The sequence below is a fragment of the Corticium candelabrum genome, chromosome 10 (assembly GCF_963422355.1).
Source record: "Corticium candelabrum chromosome 10, ooCorCand1.1, whole genome shotgun sequence".
In the NCBI taxonomy this organism is placed as follows: Eukaryota; Metazoa; Porifera; class Homoscleromorpha; order Homosclerophorida; family Plakinidae; genus Corticium; species Corticium candelabrum.
In genome coordinates, this window is record NC_085094.1 from 2514543 (window position 1) to 2529025 (window position 14483).

At 43.7% G+C, this 14483-nt stretch overlaps 1 protein-coding gene across 1 annotated transcript; it reads left to right on the forward strand.

Annotated features, from left to right (window-relative positions):
- The first annotated feature begins 693 nt into the window (after positions 1-693).
- On the forward strand, positions 694-10124 carry LOC134185179 (uncharacterized). Its single transcript, XM_062652960.1, has 3 exons — positions 694-703; positions 774-1034; positions 8545-10124. Exons 1-3 carry the CDS (start codon positions 694-696, stop codon positions 10122-10124), a joined length of 1851 nt encoding a protein of 616 aa, XP_062508944.1.
- Positions 10125-14483: the final 4359 nt, after the last annotated feature.

Here is a 14483-nt window from a genome sequence, read left to right on the forward strand (position 1 = left end):
CAGCAGTAATTACCCGACGAACAGCGCACCGATCAATAGATGGAAGTGCGACGCCTTTCAACTGTTTAATCGTGTATTCGTTGGAGCGAAGACGGGCATTGAGCAAGATGACCAAGCTTCTGGGAGAAGGTAAGGAAGTCAATTCTATAATCATTTTGAAAAATGCCGGTGACTGATGTTTAGAGATGTGGGGAACCTATCTCGATCTGGCTATACACGCCCAAACATTGAGGCTCTCAACCAACAGTACGAAACTTAGAGTCTATACTAATCTGTTACTGACTTCTTACTTTAGCTACAAAAAATTTATCATACACGACTACAACTACAGCCTCTAGCTAGTACTAATTAGCAATTTACGCAAGCCTCGATCACTCGTCTAGAGCTTGGAACGACGCCCTCTTCTAGAAGAGAGCACATATAAATTAAAAAATGAGATTGTCTTGTTCTATAGCCATTGGATAAGAGATTGTTTCATGCTACGTCACGTGACAATACTCTCTCACGTGATCTTCAAACTATGTGTTCGCACAGTTGGAAGGCCATCCCCACTACAGATTATCCGGGACTGCAAATCCACACTGCGCCAGGGCGTGGCTATCAGATCTGATACTGTGAACGCTGACGTGCTCATCTACCTACACCAGCTACTAGATATCTATCTGACTTTGCAAAGTGCACCAACGCTAAAGAATGGCGGCAGGTACTGTAACTCGAAGGTCAATACCAGAGCTATTGCTAGTATTACGTACAAAGTCTGATTGCTCAAACAGGTGCAGAAACGGCGGAGGACTTACGGCAAATGAGAGAGTCAGGCTGGCCGACTAGCTTGCGTACGGGAAGTGAGGCTGAAAGCAGACAGAGCGTTGATGCAACGTTTCAGACCCAAGCAAGCAATGTTCAACAAGGTTCAGGCAATGTTATGAACATACATCATCATTATGAACGTTACCACGACACTGAAAACGAACCTACAAGTGGACAGGTTGATGAAAGGGAAGATGGGACCGCAGTAGTCGACGAACAACGCACAGGTAAGAAGATCAAACACGTATTACAACGACAAAATAGCTCCACCTCCCGAATAACTGCCACAGAGTTATCAGACGGCAATGTGTCACTACCTAGACTGTAGACTGTACAATTATCGAGCTCTTGCGATTGTGATGCATTTTTATTTCGACGAAGCAGCCCTGCGTGTAACCTACTGTAGGTACGCTCGGCATTGTAGCATGCAGCTACAGTGCTATGAATCCTAGCGGCAACCAAGGTGTCTAGAGAGGCGGTGCAAGACATGGACGCGTCCTATCCGGGCTTTTGGGTTGCATGATTCTTGCCATCTGCCACGTAGCCGTCGTGTCATGTTGTAATAAAAACACAAGAACTGTTTTACAGGCTTATTAATTATTATTAACTAAATATTTTAGCATGTCAAAGTGTACATATTTCATGTTCTTTTGACTGGTACTACAGTCACCATACATATTCAAGGATCTAATTCGAACATTAGTTTGAAATTTGCTGAGACTTGCAGCTTTTAAATAGTAGCATTTTAGGAAGCTTGAATACCAGTCGGCTATCATCCCAGTCTAACTACTGATGTGTTTGCAGCGAAGAACCAACTTCATAGTGTGTTGTCTCTAATTTGAGCACCGCTACACACAGACAGACACACACACACCTAAATCCTAAAATCCTAATTTTTTCGAATTTTAGGAATTAGGTGTGTGGGTGTGTGTCTGTCTGTCTGTGTGTAGGCAGACAAACACACACACACACACACACACACACACACACACACACACACACACACACACACACACACACACACACACACACACACTATGCTGTATAAGCGCATCAAATGACGATAGTTCCCCACCCTAGGACAGGGGGCCTCTGTGCGCTACTCGCAGTTTAGGGACTTGACCTGACTGTTCTCCTGGATCTTATGTGGAGACATCCAGCTCCGATTAATGATTATGAGAAAACACTGGGACTCGAAACTAAAGCTCTTATGTACCCGTATGTCACTATCTGGCTGTGCCACAGCCATCAGTCTGTCTGTACCCTGAGTTTACCATTTGTTCATTAATACTTCTGAGTAGAGAAAGGCAATTGCTAGTGAGTTCTATGTCCAAAAGAATTAGACCTGTGTTCATCCCCATGTGGAATTTTGACCTCAAAGTTCTGGATGTTTTCACTCTTTGTATAGGACTCCCTCGATAATGATGGAGCTACAGACGACACACACACACACACACACACACACACACACACACACACACACACACACACACACACACACACACACACACACACACACACACACACACACACACAACACGTGCACGCACGTACACAGGCACATTCCCCATGACCTCGGCCATTGCCATAGTGAAGAATAAACCATGGCTTTGTTCAAAAGGACAAATACTGGAAAAGTGGATTGTGACAATCAATAGATAGTAGCCACCTTACAAGAAGCAAGTGTGACATGATCGTATTCCGGTAGCTGCTTTTGTTCACATGACCAACCTCATTTTGTGTACAACTGTCTTCATTGTCGTTCCTGGTAGTCTCACTCTTGCAAAATTGCTGCTGAATTGTTCTGAAAGACGGCGTAAGGTGAGTCACAATCATTACCCTGGCGAACTGCTACACAATAAACAATTTCTAGGTTACCTCTAGCCATATATGACAATATGACACAGGTACACGTAACACACACACACACACACACACACACACACACACACACACACACACACACACACACACACACACACACACACACACACACGCACACACACACACACACACACGCCTAAATATCCTAAACCCTTAGTATTAGGAGCTGTCTCTCAGAGGTCACGACCCAGCGGTTAAGCTGGGCCTGTGCGCTACTCGTTTAACTCTGGTCCAGCGCTAGGAACTCCTTGAGCCGGGCCAGGCAATGGCAGGAGCAGTGACTTATGAAGCCAACTGTGATGTGAGCACCCGAAGTCATCAGTGGATGGTGTTACATCACAGCCAATGGCCGCTTATGACCCCAGTCAATGACCAGGTACTCGTTTATACTCCTAAGTCGAGAGAAGCAGAAGTGTCTTAGTTTCCTGTTTAACGAAATTATTCTATGGCTCGCCATCACTGTGACTTGAACTTGTGACCCTTTAAGGTTCCGAATTTAAACACTCCGTAAGATGGCTCTCTAACCAACTGAGCTGTTGCACCACAACCACACACACACACACACACACACACACACACACACACACACACACACACACACACACACACACACACACACACACACACACACACACACACACACACACACACACACACACACACATACACACACACTTTTTCGCTACTCAACAATGAGTTCTGAAGAAGAATTGTGTTTGTACGTGTGTGTGTGTGTTTGTGTGTGTGTGTGTGTGTGTGTGTGTGTGTGTGTGTGTGTGTGTGTGTGAGTGTTTTCACGACTTTCGTTTAGCAATTGTTTACAATTTGTTTTTGATGAGCACGTTCAAGTGCAAAGACAGCAATTATATATTTTTCCACCTTGAACGGTCGCATGCTATCGTTCCCAATGTTGTATTCAATACCGACATTCTGTAAATTGTGTCTTAGAGTGTCTTTGAACCTCCACTTCTGAACACCAGCTCGTCTGGTGCATCTAACAACTGATCGTATAACATTTGTTTTGGTAAATGTCTCATCCATTCTTACGACGTGACCCACCCATGAGCAGCTTTTCTCTATTGTCTTTTTCGTTTCAATGAGTCGACTCGTTGGTCCTCAAAGATTGTTGCTGACTCCTTGCAAACAGCTCTCCATAACGTCCGATCTGATGCAATGTTTCCCATTTGGATACATTCACAACGCCACATAATTTCATTTTGGATTTTAGAGTATCGTTATAGCTCAACTTCTGTCCTCCAGCTGATCTACTTCCATCTCTTAGCTAACCGTAAGACAGCTTTGGGCGGCCTCTCATCGGTCATGCGACACACATATCCACACCTACGAAGTTGGGACGGCACAAGAAATGATTCAATTCCCGATATTTTACATTTTTCAAAACTTCCTGGTTCGGTATTCGATCTTGCCATATGATATCCGCTGTCTTACGGAGACAACTCATGTGGAATCTGTCTAGTTGTGTGATGTGTCTCCAGTATACAGTCCAGGTCTCACAACCATAGAGTGGAGTGGCAATAATAACAGCACCGTATACCATCACTTTCGTAGCTATGCTGATTCCATGTATATTCCAAAGCCATATTGGTAAGCTACCAAAAGCAACACTAGCTTTGTTCAGACGCATAGCAATTTCGTCATCTAGAACAGGGTTTGTGATAATGAACTTCCCAGATATGAGAACTTCTCAACTGATTTGAGTGCACTTCTATTCACCTTCACAGTTGGAGGTGCGTTTGTAGCACCAGGCTTTGGCTGTAGCACTTCTGTCATTTTTCAAACTGGTAGTAAGTCCAAACCTTTGTGCCGAATTTGCAAAGCAGTCCAGGATAAACTGGATATCTTCTAGACAATGGGCAACGAGAGCGCAAGCGTCTGCAAAAAGCAAGTCCTGTACCAAGATGTCTTCGATATTGTCTTTGCGTTGAATCGAGGAAGGTTAAATTAAACATACTTCCATCAGCACGTGATTACAAGTATGCAATTCTTGAATACTATATTCAACGTCATTGCAAAGAACACATTGAATGACAAGGGTGCCAGAACACAGCCTTGTTTGACCTCGTTTGCGCTTCAAATGAATTTGATGAGTCTGCATTGTGTATCACTTTGGCTGTCATATCGTCATGAAAAGATCTGATTACCGTATAAGATGAAACAGTGGCGGAAGTTTATTTTGGCGGTTTGTTAAGAAGTTGACAGACAAAGCATATTTGCGGATTTTTGTTTTGGCGGTCGGACATCGTTGTTGATATTTGTCTTACTATGAGTGGTCATGGAGGTGTTTGTGATTAACAGCTGTGTTAGTGGCCTGCATTTTGATAACTTACTGATCTCCAACTACTGCCTGGTGATGAAGGACTGCTGTTTCAAGACCCGCGTGAACGTGACAGTCCAGCTTCATCCATAGCCTAACGGCCTCATTTATACGCTCAACAGACGGCAAGCAGGGATTACCTACCATCTTGTTGCCTTATCCGCGTGGTGTACCACATATGATCCCTGATCCACGCGGTGATGACGTCAACATATCCCGGTGGCCGAATTAATGGCGAATTTTATAATGATGGTCTCAAAAAAATCCGCCAATTCGCCAAAATAAGTTTTCCTCCAATATTTCATCTTATACGGTATGTTGACAAGTTTACTAGGACAGACGATCCTAGACGATCCTAGACGATCCTAAAAGGACAAAACGTCTCTTTTTACCGTTTCAAAAGCCTTATCAAAGTCAACAAAGACCATGAAAAGATCGTTGTGCTGTTCACGGCATTTCTCCTGCAATTGCCTTACTGTAAAATCATGTCTGTAGTTCCAAGATCAGAGCGAAAGCCGCATCGGCTCTCTGGAAGTGTGTTGCTAGAGACATGACTGGATGACGCGAGCTAGAGTTTTTCCTGCAGTGCACCACAGTGAGATGCCACGATGATTGTCACAGATAGAACGGTCACCTTTCCGTTTGTATAAGTGAATGATGGTTGCATCTTTGAAGTCTTTAGGAACGGATTCTTTTTAAAATATGGCTGTATATAGTTGAAGTAACTTTCCTATCAGATGTTTACCACAAAATCTGAAGATTTTAAAAGGCAAGCCTTTTGAACCTCACGCTTTCCCAGATGACATCTGATCAATTGACTTAGTCACTTCGCCCATAGTTGGATTTACTATGAGTTGGTCTTGCAATGGCCACTCAGGTAATTCTTCCAACACGGTTTTATCAGCAACAGATGAATGGGTCAGAACTGATTGGAAATGTTCAGCCCATTTTTGTATAATTTCGTTGTGATTAGTGAGTAGACATAACCCGTCACTGGAAGAGATGGCTGTGAACCTCTTATGCTGAGGACCAAACACTGTCTTCAAACTAATACAAAACGCTTCATATCGTGTTCATCTGCCTTTTGCATGTGCTTGATCTTGGTACCACTTCTCTTTTATTAACCGTATAGCTTTACTTGCACATACTGCCTCAGATGATTGTAGATCAGTCTCTTAGACTTAGAGCTATTGTTAGTAATCCAATTGTTATGAGCCTTGCGCATATTTTTAAGTATACTCTGAATAGAAGAATCATTCATGTCGAACCAGTCTTGATGTTTACTCTTGGTATGACCAACAGTCTCAGATGCACATTGATAAGTTTTGACTTCGATTCGTTCCAGAGGGACTCGATGTCTTCAGAATAAATTGATTCCACTAATGACTGTTGTATCATATGTTGGAACAAACGTTTATTGTCGTTCAAGTGTAGATTCTCGACACATAATTTTCTTACAAACTTTGATCTGTCTTCCGACGTTTGGTTTCGATAACTAGAGGAGTAGTACATCTCACTAATAGATGGTCAGAGCAGCAGCCAGATCTTCTCATACTTCGAGTTGGTCTGATGTCTCGTGTGTCGCGTTTCCTTGCAATGTCATAATCCAGAATGCATCCATGTTGTCTTGTATTTATTAATTAAGTTGTTGAAAGACAGCATTCGCTACTACAACTGCATTCTGGGCACAGTTTGGAGGAAACAGAGTTCCATTTGAAGTTCCTTTTTCCATAGTAATACCATGACGGCCAATTACCTTGCTCCAAGTCACAACCGACTCGAGCATTAAAGTCCCCAAGCAGAAATAATTTGTGGTTGCTTAGAACCGAATCAAGCACTCTGGTCAAGTCTTCATAGAATCGTTCCTTAGCTTCATCTGCAGGCACGAGAGTCGGTGAATAGGCACTGATAAGTGTAGCATATCGATCATGTAAAAGACTTACACGTAATGACATTAAATGAGAATTTATTTCTTTTGGAAGAAATTCAAACTGGCGTAGAGTACTGGTTTCAATAGAAAAACCCACATCAGCTTGGTGTTTCTCGCCTTCTGGCACACATGACTAGAAGAAGGTGTAACCGGGAGCAATTTTTTCCAAATTTGATTCACCGGCCAAGTGTATCTCACTGAGTGCAGCAATATCGATGTTATACCGCATAAACTCTCTAGCAATAATAACAGTACGACGTCCATGACTTAAATTATTTCTATTGTCTTGTAAGGTTTAAACATTCCATGTGGCAAGGGTAAGTTTTAACTTGAGTTTATTACATTTCTTTCGACCGCGTATTGAATGCCCATTTGACCGCAGTAAACCAACAGAGTATAAGAGAAGCAAGCTTAGTTTCGGTTTCCTTTTTTCACACCTTTTCCTTATAGAGAGAGCTGTGCTGTCCCTGAAAGGGTTGCTGTAAGGCTACGAACGATACTGTTTCTCTATGCAGTCAGCATCGAGTGACCATCACACATGAGACGCCATCGTGCAGGTTTGAGACTAAAGGCTTCCAGTGTCATTCTACACCTGCCCCCGTCACTTCTAGCCCAACGCCGTTGGACTTGAATAGAAGACACAAATATAGAGATGTAAAAACAAAGAAATGTCATGAAGACCTGCACATTGAATTGATTAAAGTGAGATGGGCATGTGAAAAACCGACCCCTCTCTCTCTTTTCAAAACTCGTCAAATGTTGACAGGTGTAACACATACAACATGCCAAGCGACAAGCATGGATGCAGTAAGCTGTCCAGAATCTTTAAACAAGAAACTACACTTCAAAGCCAAAGTGACCACAGCTGCTTACGCGAACAGTGCGCTGAAATACTCCTCTGACAAATTCTGTCTTTGGCAATGGCCTATTTAATCGCGGCCAAACTCGCCATGTCCAGTATCGTCATAGAGCACATGTGATATTTTATAGGTACAATAGTGCCATCTATTGTCCAATCACACTCTGATGGTACACTGCCGCCAGACTCTCCGCGACTGCTTATTCGTCATGTCAAACCTGCTTCTTTCGCAGCTAAAAGTTATCTAAGGGCTTCTTCACTATCCGCAACTGGTGGACGCACTTGGTAGCAGACGGCGCTGCTACTGGAAACAGAACCCAGCTTCCAACACACACACACACACACACACACACACACACACACACACACACACACACACACACACACACACACACACACACATACACACACGCACGCACGCGCACACATACACACACACACACGCACACACACACACACACACACACACACACACACACACACACACACAGTGACGCACACGCACTCACATACACACCTGAAACCTGAAACACAGCTGTCAGCACTAACGATGCTGTCTTATCAATATAGCAATGACATTTAGCATTCTTATATCAAATTTTTAGTTTGGTTAACTTCAAAACTGACTGGAAAATTTGACCATAACAAAGTTTAATTTTTGTGGCTTCAGGAGGTAATTGTTGACCTCTATGTTAACTAGGCCAATTTTAGTATTGTTTTGGTTTCTAGATGCTGCTTCAACAACGCTGAGAGACATTGGCGTTTTTATTATGGCTGCAAGTGTTATATTTGCAGTAGGATTTGAATTCTGGAGGATGTATAATACTCCTCTCACGTCTTCTTCACTGCCCTTCAATACTCCGCACTTTATTGGGAGAGATTGTGAAGTTTCAAACATCAGCCAACTGTTGTCATTTAGGGGAATAACAGGAACTGATGAGAATCCTAACCTTGTCAACATTGTTGGAGCTCCAGGATTTGGAAAATCGACTCTTGCAATTGCTGTTGGAAATGAGTTACTGAAACATGGTATACACGTGTACTATGTCAATGTCAATGGTGTAAAATCGTCACATGATGCAACTACCACCATATTAGCAACTGTTACTGACAAATTGGATGTAATCAATGATAGAAACTATGTGCGTTGGGCGAGAAGCGTTCACCGTAAAACCTTGCTCATTTTAGACAATTGTGATAAATTGCTGCAAGATGAAAATGTTAGAAATGCTTTCCTAAAAGTTCTTACTGAAATCTTGTTGATGAGTCACAGCTTAAGACTGTTGACAACGGCGCGTTATGACTACACTATCTTGGACGTGGAAACGGTTTCATTTCTAGTTGAACCACTTTCTCCAAAGTCTGCAACACAACTTCTTTTAAATATGTCACCGCATACGAACTCACTGGCTGCTGCTAAACTTGCAAACCTGACTGGTAGAGCAGCTTTGGCAATGAAAATAGTAGGAGCTTTGTTGAAGGAAGGAGAAAGTGAAGAGCAATTAGCAAAAGAACTGTCGAACAGTCCAATTGAAACTCTTAGTCCACAAGAGTTCCAACCAGAGGCTCAAATTAAAGTAGTCATTGCTTCTTCGTTTCGTCGCCTTTCCAGCTCATTTAATCAATGCATAGCCATTTTGGCTCAGATGCCCGGATCGTTTGACGAAAGTGCGGCTGCTGCAGTTCTTAACATGAACACGCCTTCAGCTCGAAAGCTATGCCTCAAACCAATTACAAGACGATGTTTGCTGGAATTTGATGATAACAGTAAGAGATATCACATACATAAATTGATCAATGCTTTTGTAAAAAAAGAAGTTCGTACACATGTTGTTAGCCATCTTGTTAGAGATCGATTATTTCGTTATTACTTTAAACGACTTATTGATCTGGCGGCAAAATACGACGAAAATCCAAGAGACGTGCTACGAATCTACGATCGTGACCAACGTAACTTTTACTACGTTGTTCGGTATCTTATGGACCCAAATTTTGCTGTTACCGCCAACGACCGTGTGCGCCAGAGTGTCGTGACGCTGTCAGAACAAGCAGCAAATCTCTTCTTCATTCGCTTGCCTGCTGGTCGACTTTTTCGTTGGTATCGTGCTGCTCGTGAATATGCTGCTCGGCTAGAATTAGACAAAAGCAAAGAAAAGTACTGCAACATTGTCTATTTACTCGTAAAAGCTGCAATGAAGGAAGCAAACAGAAATCACCACAACGTCACAGCTATTTTAGAAGAAGAGGAACATTTGGTCGCGCAGTGTAGCGATGACATACGATTTCGAATGATTGAACGCATTTGTTAAGGCACGTAGAGTTACCGTTACTAAGTGGTATAATTTATACATCTACATGACTTTCGTCTGCTGTTATATGCGCTAATCATAGTTTTCATCATTCATAGCAGGAACGAAACGTCGGGTTTCAGTCAGTGTGTGTGTGTGTGTGTGTGTGTGTGTGTGTGTGTGTGTGTGTGTGTGTGTGTGTGTCTGTCTGTCTGTCTGTCTGTCTGTCTGTCTGTCTGTCTGTCAAAGGTATTATATTTTCAAACATGGTTGTTACTTTGTGGTTGTAAGGAGTGTTCTTTTAATCATTAATCTATGTATTAGTTGTAGTCTTTTGGGTTTTAGCTTGCGGACTCGAGTCTTTTAAACTTAGTGGCTACTATAGTCTATGTATCGTAGTTTCTGTCTGTCTGTCTGTCTGTCTGTCTGTCTGTGTGTGTCTGTGTGTCTGTGTGTCTGTGTCTGTGTCTGTGTCTGTGTGTGTCTCTGTGTGTGTGTGTGTGTGTGTGTGTGTGTGTGTGTGTGTGTGTGTGTGTGTGTGTGTGTGTGTGTGTGTACATGTGTGTACACGTATGTGTACATGTGTCTGTATTACTACCCTGATATCTTGTCGTCTATAAGATAAGTCTTTTAGGCTGGTTAGACCCTTCTCAAGTTTAGAAGACTACTAATCTAATATAGACTATTAAAGGAAATATGAAATCCGTTCATTGTCTGTTGCGCACATTTACACTAAATCACTCCATCAGCACGACTAATGAATACAATCAACATCCCACAGCTTGCCATTTGCAAGCCTCGATTGTCTAAGCTGGTGATGTCGTGACATGCCCTCTCTTCCAGGGCATGGAAACTTTACATGAAAGGATTTTGTAAGAATATGTTTGGCTACGGCACGCGACCCTAAAGTTTCATGTGATTGAAGTATATTCGCGCAAATGAAGGTGCGTTAGATTGGACTCTTCCAGCCTCTTTTAGAAGAGGCTGCATGTGAGCGCCCCTCTTCCAACTTCTACAGCTCTGCCGTTTTGGTTGGAAGAGCCAACTATACCAACTCTGCTGGTTGTTGGAAGAGTGCGCCCCTCATACCTTTTCCAGCTTTGAGCTGGAAGAAGTTGGAGGAGGGATGTGCTCTTCCAGACTCTTCCGAAGGGGCTAAAAGAGCCAATCAAACGCGCTCTAATATTAGGATTACGAGGTCTCGTTAATTGCTTCGTCAGAAGTTTGACTTGACAGTATAGTGTTAATCATTTGTGGCGTAAACGCTATTAGACACAGTAACGATAAGATGCCAGTTTAGCGTGCTGGCATTTAATTTACGGTAAGCGCGGCAGCCGTAATGACTTTGAAGTCCACCATCTTATGTACGTGACGAACAAAAAAACAAAAATGGCAACAGCTGCTGTCACCTAGAGAACAATAATGTTAGTATGTAATATATATCATGCTCAAATTGTCTGTGTGTGTGTGTGTGTGTGTTTGTTTGTTTGTGTGTGTGTGTGTGTGTGTGTGTGTGTGTGTGTGTGTGTTCGCGATACCCGGCTACAGCTTTAGTCCGTTCGCAGCCGAAATCGGCAAGCACACTAGGCACGCGAAGGGGAAGGTTTTGCGAAAAAGATTAAGAACATTATGCACCGGGCTCCTCTCGAGAGATCGACTCCAGCGTAAAAATTAGTTCTCAATGACGCAAAGGCTACACATTCCAGTTTATTCGAACACACGCCCACACCAGTACTGTATAGACCGTACGCGTCGTTTTTCTTTGCAAAGCTTCTTACAATCAAATATTATTTGCCGACGGAACTTACTCTTCTAGAGCTTTCGTTTCTCTCCAAATTCTGATTGCATTTGCACCAAATCCAACCTACAAGTTTTCTGCAGCAAGCGCTACAGGGGTAGTGTGCGTCAATTTCTATCGAAACAAGTGCGAAGAGCAATATTCGAATTTACTCAGCATATCCGGGACTTCGAAATAGAGATTGCACGTGACGTGCGTCTTCCGTCAGAACGCTACAGTATCTTGCCCGTACGAAATACGGGGCATAGATCTAGTTATTTACAAAGTGTCATCGCTCAAGGAGGAAGCAGATCCGACAGAGAGCTCCCATTAAATGACATCAAGAGAAAGGTCGTATGACGTACACTATTACGTAGTGACTACAGTTGGTTGTTATCAAGCGCTTTTGTGTAACACACGTTGCAATTTGCTTTTAACTTAGTAGTGATTACAGCAGTCATTACAGTGATAACAGGAGTAAAATGAGTGACAAACTTAGTCTTTCTAATGTCTTTTCTGACGGAGACGTTCACAATGGTTGCGAAAGGTACAAATTATGTTTCAAAGCGAACGGCTGGAATGAGTCTGCTCAACTTCCCCGCCTCCCAACGCTGTTAGCGGGTAGAGCCTTCTCCGTGTACGAGCGCCTAGAACTCACAGAATACCAGAGAAAATCGTTTGGGGAGATGAAGAAGGAGTTCTTGAAGATCATGGAGCCGGACACGGAAGAACGTCGCCGCTTTGCTCGTCGTTCGCTAGAACACCGCCGCCTTCTACCCGGCGACGGTCTAGATACAATTGTGTATCGATTGGAACGTCTGCTGGACAGGTCGTGTCCCGGGTTGTCTCCTGATATTCTGCGTCGAGAGCGGCTCGACCGACTCATAGATGGTCCCCCGCCATTGATTTGGGAGAGACTCGCATTGATGCCTTAAGCCCGGTTCACAGTGTGACGCTGGCACGAGCGTCGTGCGAGCGTCCTGGACGCTGACAATGAGCGAGCGTCAGCGTCACACTGGGAACATGTCAGCGTCCGCGACGCTCGCACGACGCTAGGCGAGCGTCCACGACTCTTGAATAGAGAAAAGTTCTACTCGAGCGTCCTAGCTGAAAGTAACACAGCGTTTAATGACATCACGTGCTCCGTTCCAACCAATCGAAAGCCAGTGGCTAGACGTATCCGGAATATTCCATTCGTTCACATGGAATCGATTATTGATTCGTCGATGGAACTTTTCATTGAGTGTTTGCGTGGTTTTCCCTGCGCTTGGCAAGTTCAGTGAAAGGACAACAAGGACATAAGGATGAAAGAAAACGCTTGATCGAGCCTACGCGCTACAAAAGCAAAACGTCGTCGTCCATGTCTGTCTCGAGTACATTGTACACACGTGGTTACTTTGCAGCGCCAGACCACTGTCGCAGTGTGTTCTTTGTGCGATGGACGCTCGTCGGACGCAATACTGGGAATAGTCCAGCACCAGCGTCTTCGCTGACGCTCGTGTGAGCGTCCTTGTCAGCGTCGCACTGTGAACCGGGCTTTAGGCCGATTTTGAAATGACTGGCTAGAGCTCGAGAGTTCTTTCTCATGGATTCCTACACTTTGTCAGGGAGCAACTCAGCAAGTGTTGCTTTTGTAGACCAGAAGGCGCCTCAACCAGATAGTTCTCCATTAAGGTGACAAAGTGTGAGGTACCGGCAGCACAAACCGATCTTGTGAGCGAAATCCGAAAGCTGACCATTCGGCTAGAAGAATTAGAGGGCTCAGTGAAAGAGGGAAGCCGGAGAAAACGACGTTCAGCAGGTCAGGGTTACTACTGTGAAAAAACGGGACACGCTATTTGGGACTGTCGTAAACGACAAAAGAAGCAGGTGAATATTCAACCTACAACTAAGCCTAATACGGCGTTCCTCACCTGGGTGTGTACAGTACAATTAAATTCGCTCTGACGGCTAAAGTGGACGTACTACTTGAATGACAGGAAACAATAATGCTTAGTAGACACTGGAGCGTCAGTTTCTCTCTTACCGCTCGCAGATCTAGATAGTCTAGCTGTAGACAGTACATCTGAAATAGTTGAGTTAAAATCAGCCTCAGGCGCACAATTGAATGTTCGCGGAATCGCTACCGTGCTGCGTCAGCTGGAAGATTGGAAGACTATTCGTAAGTTTGTAGCAGCCAACATTAAGACGGCACCTATTTTAGGGGCGGATTTTTTTACGGTGCACTCTATGTCTATTGACCTTGGGAAGCGACAGCTACAGTGGAGCTCTCACATAGTCGAACTAGCTGTAACTAGTTGTCCGGTACGATGCGAGGTCCGTCTCACAGAGAATGTGAGCCTTCACGGAGCACACCGCATTAGTACAGCAGCTTCCGTCATCAATCGGGAAGTACCAGATGCCAAACCTAAGCACTCGTGCATAATTGAACCGTAAGTGGAACTAAGTGACCGTACAGGCGTCATAATCGCTCGTGCTGTAGTTGATGTATCTACTGGGAAAGTACCCGTGCAATTTATGTCGGCAAGTAGTTCAGTACAGCTACATAAAGGCACAGTGCTTAATTACGTCACATCAACGGCCGAATGTAGCACATTCTATCG

Coding starts and splice junctions, on each gene's coding strand:
- LOC134185179 (XM_062652960.1), top strand. Junction 1,035..8,544: donor AGTCGACGAACAACGCACAG/GTAAGAAGATCA, acceptor TTTGGTTTCTAG/ATGCTGCTTCAACAACGCTG.